This window comes from Macrotis lagotis, chromosome X (assembly GCF_037893015.1).
Source record: "Macrotis lagotis isolate mMagLag1 chromosome X, bilby.v1.9.chrom.fasta, whole genome shotgun sequence".
Taxonomy (NCBI): Eukaryota; Metazoa; Chordata; class Mammalia; order Peramelemorphia; family Peramelidae; genus Macrotis; species Macrotis lagotis.
This window is the reverse complement of record NC_133666.1, coordinates 81,460,934-81,477,019: the sequence shown is the minus strand read 5'-3', so window position 1 is coordinate 81,477,019 and position 16,086 is coordinate 81,460,934. Positions and strand designations below refer to the sequence as shown.

General features: G+C 43.7%; 1 protein-coding gene across 1 annotated transcript; it reads right to left on the bottom strand.

Moving 5' to 3' along the window:
• Window positions 1-214: 214 nt before the first annotated feature.
• Window positions 215-15,071, bottom strand: DUSP9 (dual specificity phosphatase 9). The gene is made up of 3 exons (XM_074200272.1): window positions 13,135-15,071; window positions 3,094-3,546; window positions 215-1,740 (listed from the first exon to the last, which is right to left on the bottom strand). Exons 1-3 carry the CDS (start codon window positions 13,514-13,516, stop codon window positions 1,409-1,411), a joined length of 1,167 nt encoding a protein of 388 aa, XP_074056373.1. The 5' UTR covers window positions 13,517-15,071; the 3' UTR covers window positions 215-1,408.
• Between the last annotated feature and the right edge of the window lie 1,015 nt (window positions 15,072-16,086).

Below are 16,086 nucleotides of genomic sequence, written 5' to 3'. Positions count from 1 at the left end.
CCCTCTAAGCCATATCTGGGGGAAGAGAGGAAAAAAACCAAACTAAAACAAAAACAACTGCTTTGAAAAATCTAATATATAAATAGTCAGAGAGCCAGATGTTGGATCTGGAATCCGACTCACAGCTCCAATCCCCCAACCGCCCCCATTGCCCAACTGCCCCAAAGTCCTTCCAACCTCCCCCCTGAAAAATGAAATACATGGACTTCCTTCTTTGATAGCTATTCCCTTTCTGGTGCTCAGAATTCCCCACAGAAAGTTCTCCTGGTATAGCACCATGCCCACACTGCCCCCCCTTCTCAGAACACACACACACACACACACACACACACACACACACACACACACACACACATTCTCTCTCTCTCTCTCTCTCTCTCACACATACAAACAAATACACACAAAATATACACTCTCTCTTTCTCTCACATACACACACACACACACACACACAAAACCATCACCAAGTTGATGGTTGATGGCTGAGGTATGGCATGGTGATGTGGGGCCTGGAACATCTCAGTTCTAGAGTGACAGGTTTCAGATCTGCGTCCCAGACACCCCAAGAGCCGGCCTCTTTAGGGGAAAAAGTATGGCTCTCAAACAGAAAGTTCAGGACAAGGTAGGTATAGAAGTGGATTTTCCTGACCTGGGTCTTGAAGGTCCAGGTTCTAGACCTGGTATTGCGTGGCCTGACCCACCTGAAGTGGGAGGTTTAACCTCTTCAGTGGGGCTCACTTTGTCCACAACCTGCAGCTGTTCTGTATCTTGAGGTGGCTCGAGGACTTTTCTGAAGAGGAAGGGGACGGGCGGGGAGGAAGGAAGCGCAGGTTCTAGGTCACAGGGTCTTTGCCTGAGTCATTAAGGAGCCCCGAATGTAGGGCTTGGAGAACCAGCAGGGTTAGAACAACTCCACTTCTAAGGCGACCCCAGCCCCAACCTCCACAGAGCCAGCACCTGAGCAGGCACTTCAGAAAGTGCATGCTGCCTTCAGTTGTTGAATTGATCCCCAACTCCGGCCCTCCAGTCACTGAAATGGCTGAGCATCCAGAATGGTGCCACCTTCCAATGAAGGGCTTTGGAGGGAACCCCAAAGGGTTCTAGGCCCTGGAGTAGGGGTGAGGGGCAGCAGTATCAACATCACTGTCAATATCTGGTCAATAGGCACGTTCAGATTCTTGCTGAAGTTTGGTTTTTCAAGTGGATAGAAAAGGTTTTTTCCCCTTTTACCACTTTAAAGGGGGTAGGAAATGGTAAAAAGGTTCTGGGTTCTTAGCTCTTGTCTCTTCATATGAGGTATTGGGGTCCCCCCAACTTCGATGGAGTCTCCTGGGTTTGGGGGCAAGCAATTCTCTCAATGGACAGCAGTCCTTAACCTCCACCCCAACCCCCATTCCAGCCCCATTCCTTAGGCAGAGTCCAGTTCAAAGACGCCTTCACCAGTGGGTGTGGTGAAGAAACAGGGAGGTGTTGGGGTATGGTTCCCTCCCATTCCCTCTCCATCCCTCTGGTCCCTGGGGCCCTCGCCCTTGAGCTTCAAGCTGCGCTCAAAGTCCAGAAGTTGCCCCATGAAGTTGAAGTTGGGGGAGATGTTGGATTTCTGCCGCTTCACCAGGTCATATGCATCGTTGAGCGAGAGGTGAAGCTTCTGCATCAGATAAGCCACAGTGACGGTGACAGAGCGGCTGATGCCAGCCAGGCAGTGGACCAACACCCCACAGTTCTGGGACACAGCTTCATCTGAGGGAGGCAGAAAATCAGAAAAAGAGAGACAGAGAGACAGACAGAGAGAGAGAGAGAGAGAGAGAGAGAGAGAGAGAGAGAGAGAGAAGAGAGAGACACACACACACAGAGCGAGAGATTCAAGAAGTTAGCCAATACAAGAGGTCCCTCTCTCCCTTCATCCTGTCCCCCATAACACTAAACTCAGCTGCCCCAGTGTAAACATTAACCCCACCCCCAATTCCACCCTGGGAAGACTGAATGAGTTGTGTTCTCCTGGGAAACCCAATTCTCCAGCTTGGAAGCTCAAATTAGGCCTCTTTTGGACATTCAGTGTCAATGATGGTGGATTCAGAATGAGTAGCCTTCTTTCATCTTTCTAAATGTTCTCTGATGGTTATTATTAAGCATATCTTCCTACTTCAGTACATTCATGTAGGGCCTTCCCTCCACCAATACAGATTTCAGTCCCTTGAGCTGCTCCCAAGTCAAGCGAGGGGAGGACTTGTATTCAAACCCCAGCCCTGCCATCTCTGTGATCCTGGGCAAATCCCCTCCTTGGGCTCACAAAATGAAGGTGTCAGACTAGATGACCACCAAGATCCCTTCTAGTTCAAGATCTGTGATCCTTCCCCTCCCTGAACCTCAGTTTCCTCTTCTGTAAAGGATTATATTCAGTAGTCTTGGAGGTCCTTTCCAACTCTAGCTGTAGAACTAGGCTCTTCCTTTCCTTCAGCAGCTGTTTCCTTCATTATCCCCTCAACACCCCATTCTGCCAGCTCCAGTCATGGAAAGCTCCTTCGCTACTGACATTACACTATTCTCTCTCACCTGAAATGTTTTTCTGCCATCCCCCTGATTATCTGAGATCCTTCCCATCCTTCAAGGTCCAGTTCAAATCTCATGTCCTCCAGGACACTACTTCAGACCAGGATTCTGGTCTCTCTCTGAACAACTACTACATTTAATGTCATAAAGTTTAAAACACTGTATTAATCTCTCATCATTCTGTGGATGTGAGTTCTATAGGAAGCAAAAAAGGGGAGGGGAAGCAAGGGAGGAAGGATAGAGAGAAGAGGGGAAGAGAGAAGGAGAAAGGGAGGGAGACAGAGATAAAAAATGGGAAGAAAGTTAGAAGAGGGAGAGTGACAAACACATAGATATGTAGGTATAGGCATGTATGAGTGTGGGTCAGAGGTGCTAGCACAATTGCCCACCTAAGCATGGGGGCAGACAGACAGGAAATATTGAGGGGAAAAGAGAAAGAGAAATAGGGAGATACAAAAGAAGGTGTGGGTCTGTCTATGTGTGAGAGTTTGTGTATGTGTAGGGTTATGAAGGTAATGATATCTCCGGTTAGCAGCAACTCACCAATAAAGTCAATGGCCTCTGGGAAAAACTGGGAGAGATTCTGGCTCCAGTGGTCAGAGATGGGGATCTGCTTGTAGTGAATATCGCCGTCCTTTTCAAAGAGATTGGGCAGGTTGGGGGTAACGTTGAGGATATAGCGGATGCCCAGCTTGGCCAGCATGTCCATGTTGGCTGAATCTTGAGCACTACCCAAGTAGAGATTGGGGAGAATTTGAACAGGTAAGGATGGGGGATGTCCAGGTGGTTGAGGGCTCCCACCCTCTGACTCCAGACTGTAGCTCAAGGTGTCTCGATCTGGGTCTGATTCAGCATCTGAGCAGTCTGAGCTGAGGCACAGGCCTCCCAGGCCCACCACAGGTGCTGGGACAGGCACTAGTGAGTTACTGGCACAAGGGCCATCAAGCTTCATTTTGCAGAGGTGTGGCCACTCAGCTTGAAATCTGCTGAAGCCTCCTGTAGTAGGAAAAAAAATGGGAAAGATGTGACGAAAACGGACTAGCAATGGTTCAATTAAGTCACACAGTAAGTACTAGGAAAGCACTGGGAAAGCATTTGACATGGTGGAAGCTACAAGTGATAAGGGAGTGCTCTGGCTCTCCATGCAGTGGCAGCTATTCATCTGATCCCGATCATCTGAGATCAATCATCTGTTCCCAATAATCTGCTTCAATCATCTGTTCCCAGTCATCTGCTTCAATCATCTGATCTTGATTATTTGAGATCAGTCACCTGATCCCAATCATCTGTAGCTCAATCATCTGATCCTAATCATTTGAGCTCAGTCATCTGATCTGAATCATCTGAGTTCAATCATCTGATCCCAGTCATTTGAAATCAATCATCTGATCTCAATCATCTGAGCTGAATTATTTGAGATCAATCATCTGATCCCAATCATTTGAAGCCAATCATCTGATCCAATCACTTGATCTTAGTCATCTGATCTGAATCATCTGATCCCAATCATTTGAAAGCAATCATCTGATCTAATCATCTGAGCTCAATCATCTGATCTGAATCATCTGAACTCAATTATCTGATCTGAATCATCTGAGCTCAATCATCTGATCCCAGTCATTTGAGATCAATGATCTGATCCCAATCATCTGATCCAATTATCTGATCCCAATCATTTGATCCCAACCATTTAAGCTCAGTCATCTGATCCTAATCATTTGAGATCAATCAACTTATTTCAATCATCTGATTACAATGATCTCAATCAGATCATAGTCTTTTAGTACTTCCAGAGGCTTAGTGACCCATGATCAATATGTTGACAGATATACCTGTATTGAAAGTGCCATTTCCAAGTCAATAATCATTTATTGAATTTGTTATTTCAGTCCTCATTGGGAGCTGTTATATAGGTAGGTAGATGGAGAAAGCATTGATGAAATGCCAGGCCTAGTGAGCATACCAAAAGAATGTGGGCAACAAAGGAGGGAGAGACAGGCTCGTGGAATGTGTAAAGAACTGACTTTGGAGTCAGGAATACCTGAGTTCAAGGCCCATCTCTGACATGTACTGGCCCAGTGACCTTGGGTGAGTTACTTAACATTTCAGTGAGCTTCTAAGACTACCCATTGCAGAATAGTTGCTGATCTGCTTTGGTGAATTTCCTCACCATGAGTTCCCTACGTCAATGAAATCACAGGAATAAGATCAAACACCATGAATCACTTCACTGGATTCAACAAGCATGGGTTTATATGATAATAGCTCTGATGAGAACAGTGGCCATCAGTTAAATAAAATAAATTATTAGATTGAGGCCAGCTTTAGCTGTCCAAATTCACACTACAGTTAAATGTCTGATTTTTCAATTTTATTTGACAAATACTTTTAAGCACTTACTATTGGCCAGTCGTTATGGAAGGTGCTGGCAATACAAAGACAAAAATAAATGATTTATTCCCTCAAGGAGATACAACATGTATATACAATTACACACACACACACAATTTTCTCCTGTTTTAAAAGGAAAACATATATACAACATGTATATATTATTTTCTCCTTTCTAAAATAATAATTGGTATTTGCGTGTGTGTGTGTGTGTGTGTGTGTGTGTGTGTGTGTGTGGTGTATGTGGAGTGACAGCAGGAAAGGTCCTATGTTGGAAGTGTCATCTGAACTCTGAAGAGAGTCAGAGGTTCCAAAAAGTGGAGGCAGAGAAGCAGCTCACTCTAGACAGGAGAGACCACCTATGTTCAAGGGCGGAGGTGGGAGATGGAATGTCATCTATAGGCAATGGCTAGTTGATCAGTTAAACTGAAATGGACTTTGGGCAAAGGCAACCAGTATAAAACTGGAAGGATGGGGGGGGAGAGGGACTTAAAATGTTAAATTAAGGATTTTGTATGTTCTCTTAGAGGCAATAGAGAGTTGGAGTCAGAGGAACTAAAGAATCTGAGTAGGGCCTGGCATGGTAATTTTTTTTAGAAATATCAATTTGGCAACTGTAAGGAAGATGGACTATAGAGGGAAGAGAAGAGGAGCATGGGAATCATGGAGATGCCATTGCAGCAGTCTAAGTGAGAGGTAATGAGGGTAGAATCTGAGAGTCAAGGATATTTCTAAATGGGCATCCAAGTGGGCACCTTAAATTCAACCTGTCCAGTGCATAACTCTTTATCTTTCTCTCCCCCATTCATCTTCTTCTGAACTTGACACTTTCTATCAAGAGTGTTCCATTCCTCCCAGTCATCCAGGCTAATACCTCAGGGGAATCCTTGACTCTTTCTTCTCCCTCACCTCTTCTCTGCCACCCAATCAGGTGCCACATGTATTCAGATTCTAATTTCACAGTGGTCTCTTGCATCTTTTTCCTTTGCCATCCTTTTGTGCAGGCTGTCTCCCATGGAATCTACTCCCTTCTCACTAGGGCCTTTCAGAATCCCTCAGATACTAAAAGCTCAGTTTTTAGCCACCTTCTCTACAGGAAGGCTTTACCTAAAGGCAGCCAGATGACACAATGGATGGAGTGCTAGACCTTCAGTTAGGAAAACCTGAATTCAAATCCAGTTTCAGACACTTATTAGTTGTATGACCATGGTTAAGTCATTAGATACTGTCTGCCTCAATTTCCTCATTTGTAAAATGAGAGTAATAACAGTACCTACCTGACAGGATTGTTGTGAGGATCAAATGAGATGATATTTGTAAAAGTGCTTAACATTTTAAAAAATTATTTTTTTCATTTCTCTTTGATTCCCATTCCATATTGGTAAAATAATTTTTTTTTGCAAGGCAGTGGGGTTAAGTGGATTGCTCAAGGTCACATAGCTAGGTAATTAAGTGTCTGAGGCCAGATTTGAACTCAGTTCCTCCTGATTCCAGGGCCGGTGTTCTATCCACTGTGCCACCTAGCCACCCTGGTAAAAAATTTTAAAAAGAAATTATATTGGATTTGCTTTGCATATATTTTATACATATATATATATATATTTTCATATATCAAGAAGCTTACACTTTATCAGGCGAAATAACATATGCCTGATAAAGTGTAATCAGGTGAAATAACATATATATATGTATATGTATATATATATATATATATATGTTATTTCGCCTGATAAAGTGTAAGCTTCTTGATGGCAAGAAAGAAATTATTTTTATCTTTGCATCCCCAGCTCATAATAGAAGCTCAATATATGTTTGTCGATTGTTCAACTTAAGGATGATTCCAAGGTTGTAAACTTCAGTGATTCCTTAACAGAAACAGAGTGGTCTGTAGGAAGGATAGTTTTTTTTGGGGAAAATACAATGAATTCTGTTTTGGATTTGTTGATCTTGAGATGCCCATGGAACATAAAGTTGGTAATGTGGGAATGGGGCTCAAGAGAGAGACTAGGCTTGGATACAGAGATTTGGGTGTCATCTGCCTGTCATCTAATAAACTGACTACATGGGACTCAATGATTACATCAAGGGAGACAAGAAAGAGAAAAGGATTCCAGGCTTGGGGGATGCCTATATTTAGTGGAAAGAGGATGGTGCTCTGGCAAATAAGAAGGAAAAAGGATGGTCAAATGGTTAGGAGAAACACGAAAGAGGAAAGAATTCTCAGGAGAGAGGGAGAGTATACTAAGGCGTATGATAAGGAGTGAATTGAAGATTCTCTTGAGGTGTTTGCCATAGGAGTTGACCACAAGAGGCCTTGGCAAGAGTAACAGAGGACTGAGGATTTTCCATCCAATGAAGATGGGGAGAAGAGAGAAGTTTGAACGGTCTTAGCTGAATGATAACAGGGGCATAGAAACTCAGAGTGAGCTGAGAATGAGCAGGGTGCTAAGGACAGCTGAAAAGGTAGGATTGTTTTGTTTTGGCTACTGTTGAAGAGGAGAGGTGCTGAACAAAAGTTAAAACAGCAGCTGGGAGACAATGATTTCTTTTGCTTCAGTTTTCTTTGCCAAGACAACATTATTTTGGACTGAAGAAGATCAAATCAAAATGACTTCTAGGTAGTTAATATCCAAAATCTAAATAGGGATATTATGAGGCTCAGAAAGACTACAGCCCAGGTAGAGCTAGAGCTAACTGATGGATATGAGACTGAGTCACTTATCTTTCTTTGAAAGACTATTGAGAATAAAAGATGTGAGACAAGATTTCAGAAGGGCAACTGATGTTTAGATTTTCAATAGAGAGAAGTGAGTAGAATGATAGGTCTGTGAATTAGATTTCAATTCATGAAAAAAAATTCAGTGTATATTATTAAAGGGATGGGTAGTGATGCCTAGAAAGGGAAAGTAGTGATGCTAAAGAGTATTTGTCTGGCTTCATCTAGAATAGACTGTACCAGATTAGCTTCATTTCCTTCTTTCATAGGGTTAGCTGATTGGTTGACCAGAAAATGATACACTTTGCCTAGATTTTAGTAAAGCATTTGACAAGGTTTCTCATATTTTCCTTTTGGACAAGATGGAAAGATGTAGGCTAGATGATAACACAGGCAGACTCTCAACTGGCTGCATGAACAGACTCAAAGAATAGTTATTAAAAGCTCAATGTCAGCTTAGAAGGGAAGTCCCTGGAGGAGTACCCTAGGGATCTATCTGTGCTTGGGTCTGAGCTGTGTAATATTTTTGTCCATGCCTTTTATAAAGGGATAGTAATAAAATGCCTCACTCTCTCCTCCATAGTCATTGAAATCCTGTAGCAAGACAAAGGTCCACATGATTGGGTGAAGATCCAGGATGCAGGGGGTGATTTTGGCTTTTCTAAATTAAGGTCCTTCTCAGGTCTCGATTTTTCTGGACTTGATTAAGAGGTGAAACCAAATACAGCCCAGTTTACCATCACAAAAATATCAAGGAAAGGCAAGGACCACCACCACCAATAATAAGAACAATTAGGATTTATACAGAACTTTAAGGACTGCAAGGCACTTTACAAACATTATACCACTTGATCTTCACAACAACCCTGGGAGGTAGGGACTATTATTACCTTCATTTTACAGATGAGGAAACTGAGATAGAGGTTAAGTAACTTGACCAGGAGCACTTAGACAGTGCAGCAGCAGATAGAATGCTGGGTCTAGAGTCAGGAAGACTTGAGTTCAAATCCAATCTCAGATACTGTGTGATGCCCGTCAATTTATTTAGCCTTTGTCTGCCTCAGTTTCCTCAACTGTAAAATTGGAATAATAATAATAATAATAATAATAATAATACTACCTTCCAAGGTGTTGTGAAGATCAGATATAATAATAGCAGGCAATTAATAAAAGCTCAATTCCATCCTTTTCAAGTTTATACATTTGAACTCAGGTCTTCCTGTCCTCAAGTCTAGTAGTCTATCTGCTTCTCCACTTAACTGCCTTGCCACCTAGCTGCCTCCAGCTAAGTATGCTTATCCAATTTTGAGATAATCTTGGTTAACAGAGTCAGTTTTTGAAAAGATCCTGACAGGCTGAAAGGGTGGGTCAAAACCATGCAAATGAAATTTAACAGGTGCCTCTGAAATCATCTTCACAAACAAAATCAGAGCATTGGAGCTAGGTACCCATTCATCCAAAAAAAATTTTCGAAGACTATATATTCTACAGGAACCCAGCATGTGAGATATGGTAGTTCCAAACAAAGTTAATGAGATTTTCAGTCCTCAACATTGGGTAGACTGCACCTGGAGTCCAAGGCTCCATATTTTATGAAGGCCACCATATTTTAAGAAGGATATTGATATGCTAGATTCTCAATCTAAAGCTTTCTTCATTCTCTTGCCTAGAGTATCCTACATCCCATAGGTTCAATTGTACAAGGTGCTGCAGCAATGGAAATGTTCACAATGTTAACTAATTACAGGTACCATACACTTAACACAAACTCAATACAATAACCTCTGGTTTAGTATGTCTTGAATGCCCACAATCAAATAGATGATGCAAATAAGCAGAATTTTTTTTAACACTCTTGAACAGTAATCACAGACATTAAAAAAAGGGGCCCAGAGGCCAAGCATGGTCTGAGTCATCCAAGAAAGATTTCATTCTAATAAAGTTGTGTTACATATATTTGACCGCCTTCTTAGTTTTTTTTTTCTTTTTAGGTTTTTGCAAGGCAAATGGGGTTAAGTGGCTTGCCCAAGGCCACACAGCTAGGTAATTATTAAGTGTCTGAGACTGGATTTGAACCCAGGTACTCCTGACTCCAAGGCCGGTGCTTTATCCACTATGTCACCTAGCCGCCCCTTACCTTCTTAGTTTTTGAAACCTTGGCCATGCATGTATCATTCTTCTGCTCAGTCTAGATGCCATGTCAAGGAGCCATGTCTGGGTTCAAATCATGGTTGACCTGGTTGATCTGGGGACAGGCATCTAATCTTTCTGGCCTTAGTTTATTCATTGGTAAAATAAGAGGGCTGGATAAAATGACCTTTAAGCTATCTTCCAGCGCAAAGTCTGTGGATCCCACCCCAAACTCTTGATTTCCTATTCCCTATTATGCCAGCTAGATGGCACTACAGTAGATAGAGCACCAGGTCTGGAGTGAAGAAAACTCCTCTTCCTGAGTTCAAATCTGACCTCAGCCACTATGACCCTGGGAAAGTCACTTCACCCTATTGCCTCAGTTTCCTCATCTGTAGAATGAACTGGAGAAGAAAATGGAAAATCATTCCAGTATTATTGCCAAGAAAATCCCAAATGGGGTCATGGAGATTCAGATGCGACTCAACAACAACAACAACAACAACAACAAATCCCTACTATTTAAAGTCCAAACTCCTTAATTTGGCACTCAAAGTTTTCTACAACTGGTCTTACCTTATCTTTTCCACCTTTTCTGACTCTGCTTCCTAGATTGCCTAGGTTCAAGCCAACTCCGATTTGATACACCCCCCCCCCAAACATGCCCTATGCCTTCTCACCTCAGTTTCTTTCCTCCATACTATGTCTTATGTCTGGAATGTCCTCCACTCCTCTCTTCAATTCAAACTTATTCTACAGCCCAATTCAAATGCCTATGACCGGAACTGTCTCTTCTTGTTTTGGATCTACATAACAAACATTTAATAAATGCTTTTTTATATTTGATTCCTCCCAGTCAGAAATGTCCCCTGCAACATTCCTCCCCCTTTCCCCAATCCTACATAACACAACGGGCTAGTACCTTTTTTATTCACTTATGCCTAATTGTATAATCGAGGCATTTGTATATGGAGCAAATTGCATCACTAGACTGTGAGTTCTGCAAGGGTTAGTGACATTTTCTTATCTAATATTTGGAATTCCCCCCAGTCCTGAGCACAGAGTTCTGTACATGTCACATACTCAAATGTTAAACTTGTTAAATTTAATTGTTAAATCATACAGATACAACAAGTAATAATCATAGTGAATTTTAGTGCCAATTAAGGAAAAGAGATGATGAAAAAGAGGGACACGAAGTTATAACAATATTAATACATATTAAGACTATTCTTTTTGGAGGTGGAGCTGGTAGGATTCAGCTCTTGAGATTGAAAACCTTAGTAAATACTAAGAGAACACTATGAACCATTTTAATGTCTACTTAAAGTTTAGAACAAAAAAGTTGCTAAAATTTTCTATTTCTTGTCTTTCAATAGAGATAAATCCATGAAGCATGGAGAAAAATCTTATTTTACAGAGAAAAATATTCTATTTTGTGCTGGGGGGAGATATATAACCATCTTGTGACCCTCTAGAATGTTGCTATTAAAGAGTTTTAAAGAAATGTGGCATTTTCACAACTCTAGGAATGCATTTCTGCATATGTCATTTAGTCATATTCCAGTTGTGTCTATTAGCTACATACAGCTATCTATTTGTAGGTATAAAAATATATAAAGTCTGTTACCAATTTATATATATATATATATATATATATATATATAAATGCCTGTTTTCAAGTGTATATAAATATATTTGTTATTATTCAGTTGTGTCCAATTCTCTGTGATCCCATTTGGGGTTTGCTTGGGAAAGACACTAGAGTGGTTTGCTAATTCCAACTCATTTTACAGATGCAGAAACTGAGGCAAAAATCATGAAGTGATTTGCCTAGGGTCACACAACTAGTGTCTGAGGTCACATTTGAACTCAGGTCTTGACTATTCACTGTACCGCATAGCCAACTATGTATTAATATCTTGTTTTCAAACAACCTTTCTCTTGTTAGAGAAGACTGAATTTAGTTGCTGAAGATCAGATCTGTAGCTGTAGGCTGGCTCTGTGACATACTTCATCACTGTTCAGCCCTGATTTGATGCTCTGGAGTAGCCCAGAACCCAACTTCTTGAAAAACACCAGTATATACCACCCAAGTTCCTCATTGAGCCTCCCAGCAGATCAGCATGGAGAGAAAGCAACTTGAAGGAACATTAGACAATGTAGCTAAACAGTTGTCTCTGTATTGAGAGCCTTACCTCTTTATACACTGCCTGGAAAATATCACTCAAGACAAGCCTACTCAATGTCTGATCCCCCCAGTATTTATTAGTCATTGCTGACTCTCCCTCAATGCTCTCCTCTCTAACCCCAAATGCTAGAGCTTCTCTTTGCCATTTGGCTCCAGTTGATGATTCTTTCCTCTGCACCCATTGCTAACATACATATATCACCTCTTGGTGATTGCCTCACAAATGGAATGAAATGACATATATATATATATATATATATATATGTATATATGTCATAGTGGTCCAAATCTTGCTGCAGATGCTTACTAGCTGGGTGAATGGGGGCCAGTCATTTAATGTTTCTGTTCCTCAGTGTCATCTGCAAAATGAAGGAGTTGGACTTAATGACCTCTAAGGTCTCTTCCAGATCAATGATCTGATTGCTAGACTAGATACTTCCTACCCCAAGATATACCAAATGGACAGAAATCAGAATATATGATCAGTGAGAACACCTTACACCTTCCTCACCCTCCAGATCTGATCAGTGGGAACACCTTACTCCTTCTTCACCCTTGATAGACCAATAGTAATACACTGTGTATGGAAATTCGGATCTTCCAATCTGAACATTAGGGGGCTGTGACTTGATTTCTACAAGGCTTCCTTGCAGAAAGGCCTATAGCAGGATTCCTTTAAGTTGCCAGCTACCCCCTTGCATTGAAACTATAATTTGATTTTTAAAAAATCTGATTTAAGCAGAAGACAGCTGATTTCAATTTCTCATGGAAAACCTCCCCCTAGGCCATAGCTAGGAGGGGCAAGTCTGGGCAGAGCAGGCCTGAGCAGGGTACAGTCCTGAAAAAACATAATTAGGGAGATAAGATCTGGCAAGCTGGAGGGGGTAAAAGGGCCTTGGCCTCGGAACTGAGTAAGGTTTGCCTGTGAGTTTGTTCTGTGACCCCGTAAAGGAGGCAGGGCATGGTGGGGGGGGTCTATCCTCTTCTCTTCCAAGGGAGGAAACTGGGTCTTGCTCACTGGGTCAATTAGTGATGTAGTTTAAGGTTCTGTAGGCCAGTATTCACTCTACCTAAGCCTCCTGGTCCTTGAGGCAGCACTGTTCCCCCCACCCCATGCCCCCCTTCCCCCACTGCCAGATCCAAACCAGGTACCTACCTTGTAGGTAGTAGGCAGGGTAGCCTTCCTCTTGCAGTTTCTGGAGGAGAGTGGTGAGCACGGACTGAGGTGCCTCAGTTTCCTCCTCCTCCACACATTGGCCTTCATCATACAGAAGGATGGGCAGAGGAGGCAGTGGTGGCTGCTGTAGCTGTTGCAGCTGCCGATGCTGCTGCAAGGGGCTGGGGAGCAGAGAACACACGGACAAATTCCCCTTCCTCAGCCTCCTAAGCAGCAGAGCTGGGAGGGCTACGCTTAGAGCCCCCTGGACGTGGCCTGACTCATAGAGTTCCCTGCTCCGGCAGTCCAGGAGGAGCAGTTGAGGCCGGGGGGCAGCTAGCTGTCTGCTCAGCCACAGTGGTGACCTTGCAAGCCCCTCCATGAAGAAAGTTGACTATAGAGTTCCCCCTGAATTCTTCAAGGGAACCAAGGATGGATATGTACATGACCTAGGGGTCAGGATCAATTTTCTCTCTCTCTCTCAAGCAACAAAGAGGAGATGGGGAAGATGAGGGTTTGAGGTCATCTTTATTTATCTCATTCCTCCACAGAAGAGTCCCTGAACTCAGTCAGAGGGCATGGCTAGATTGGAGCAAGGAGTGTGCCTAGTAAGGGGAGAGTTTATGGGCAGTGGGAAGAGATAGTGATGGTATTGAAGACAACCTTTTTTTTTTTTTTTTTTTTACTATTTTAAAGAGATAGACAAAAAGCAAAACTGAAGAAAGACATAAAGTCCTGAACACAGTTGCTAATGAATCTCGAGGGTAGATGGAAACCTTCTCCCTCAGGAAGCCCTGAGGGATTTCCCTCCTGGTTGGCCTGAGTCCACACTTTCCTTTCTCACCCAGCAGCTTAGGGAGCCCCAGGAATATTTAAAAAGCACCACTCTCTCCAAGCTCCAATCACAACTTTTCCTGGGGCCACCTCCTACTTAGATTTCCTACTTCCACTCTAAGAGGTTACAGCAGTCTGACCTTTCCTGCCCTAGTCACCCTGAATCACAAGTTCAAGACTCCAGAGGGAGGTGCAAACTTACAGGACACTGAGGTCCTAGGTGTGTGTGTGTGTGTGTGTGTGTGTGTGTGTAAATATCCAAGAACCTTCTTTCCAGGTCCTTTCCTGACTTAAAGTTTTCTGTAAGGCAAAAACCCCACTTTTTTGGAGGTGGGGGAAATGGGGAGGAAGGCTAATTCTCAAGTCCCAGAGATTGTAGATCCAGCAGTCCTTGATCCCAACTGGGGTGCTATAGAGATATTCCTGGGAGGAGGGAATGTGATCCTTTGACCCCCAGGGTCTTCAATAAATTTAACTGGGGGGTGAGGTGTCTTCAGATGTTTGGTCAAGTTCTTTTCTAGAGTGCAGAAGAAAATGAGCTCAGAGGAAGCAGTTCAAGGCTGATCTGAGCCTTATTTAAGGGGAAGATGTCCTGAGAATTTAGATGTCTGAGAGGTTAGCAGCTGAAGAGGGGGGCATTGTCCTCGATATGCTACAGCTGAAAGTGAAGGAGGGGAGTGATGCAAAACCACAAGGGAAGGGTGATATGAGTTGGCTAAAGGGTGGGGTCTCCTCTGCAGACTAGGTGCTGGGGTATTGGTTTTTGAGGTGATTGAGGACAGGGGTATCTAAAACTGTTGGTGAATTGGGGGACAGAATTGGGGAGGGAGAGGTGGCCAGGGGCTGGGCTCTCAAAACTGGGCCAGACTTTCGATGGACTGTTGATGAAGATCCGTAGCAAATGGGTTGCAGGCTGGGGGTAGCAATCCGAACTTGACCTGGTGTTGGGACCTGGAGAATTGGAGAAAAGAAATCTGGAGCTGAGGTCAGCTCCTCTTGGAGAAAAGCAATAGGTGAGCTTGGGGGCAGAACCTCAGTCTTTGGAATTTCTCAGTTGACTGAGAAAGGGTGGTGGGAAGACAAAAAAGGAGCACTGGTCTGTGTATGTGTGTCACAGCAATGTGGGGGTCCCTGAGTATGTATACACATGTCTACATGTGTGTGCGTGTTATGTCTATAAGGGTATATGTCTTGGTGTGTGTGTGTGTGCTTGTGGATTTGTCTCAGGGTACCTATGTCTGTATCTTTATGTTTGTGTGTATGTGAGTGTATGTGAATGTGTGTGTGTGTGTGCTTGTCTATGGGCCTCTGTTTCCTGGCACTCTGCCATCTAACTTCCATCCTGGAAACTATTTCCTTTGGACACTGGGGTAATTTTCAGGGGTGGGTGGGGGGATGGGTAAGGGCAGAGGAAGGGAGTCAACCTGTAGCAAGGGGTGTTGAAGCCGAGCGAGGAAGGAAGAGGTGGCTGGCCAAAGACTGAGGCTTCTATGAAGGCAGGGGTTGGGAAGATTTTCCCACATGTAGGACTGTGCGCCCAGGCGCGACGCCCGCCTCCTCCCCCGCACGAACGCGTACTCCTCTAAGTCACCTGGTAGCGGCTCTCCTTTGGTTCGGACTGTGCCCATGTGTGTCAGGCAGACAGGTGGACACAGAGCCCGAGAGGGGAGAGGGCCGGAGTCAAACCCTGAGGCCCGTTGGGCCCTCTTCCCTCGGGGTTATTCTCCCAGCAGGGCCATTCTGTCGGCAGTCACTTCCCCAGAGCCCCCTCCCATCTCGGGCCCCCGGCGTGGCTTTCTTCTCATAAATGAATAATATGGTAGTAATGGCCTGCGAAGGTGCGATGAGGCGGGCTCTGGCCTGGGGAGTCGAGGGCCCAGGGGCCTCGTACAAGCCCATCTCCCTTCCATTCCCTTTGGGCGTCCAGAAGCTGGGGGAAACCCTCCCCACCCTCCCATTGTATGGATCGGCAAACTGAGCCCCAGGGAGAGGAAGGGCCCTCGGGGAGTTGGGGAGCTGAGGCACCAGAACCTAGACAGCAAAAGCTACAAGGGGCGAGTAGGGGAGTTTATTCCATCAAACCTACTCATTTTATTTCGCTAGGGGACCTGGGCCCCG

Bases quoted from the DNA above. Each gene is read 5' to 3' on its own strand.
- DUSP9 (XM_074200272.1), bottom strand. From the start codon at position 13,516: ATGGAGGGGCTTGCAAGGTCACCACTGTGGCTGAGCAGACAGCTAGCT. The intron at 3,547-13,134 runs GTAGGTACCTGG...TTCCTACTACAG, and splicing joins CCCTGCCTACTACCTACAAG to GAGGCTTCAGCAGATTTCAA. The intron at 1,741-3,093 runs GTGAGTTGCTGC...TGCCTCCCTCAG, and splicing joins AGAGGCCATTGACTTTATTG to ATGAAGCTGTGTCCCAGAAC.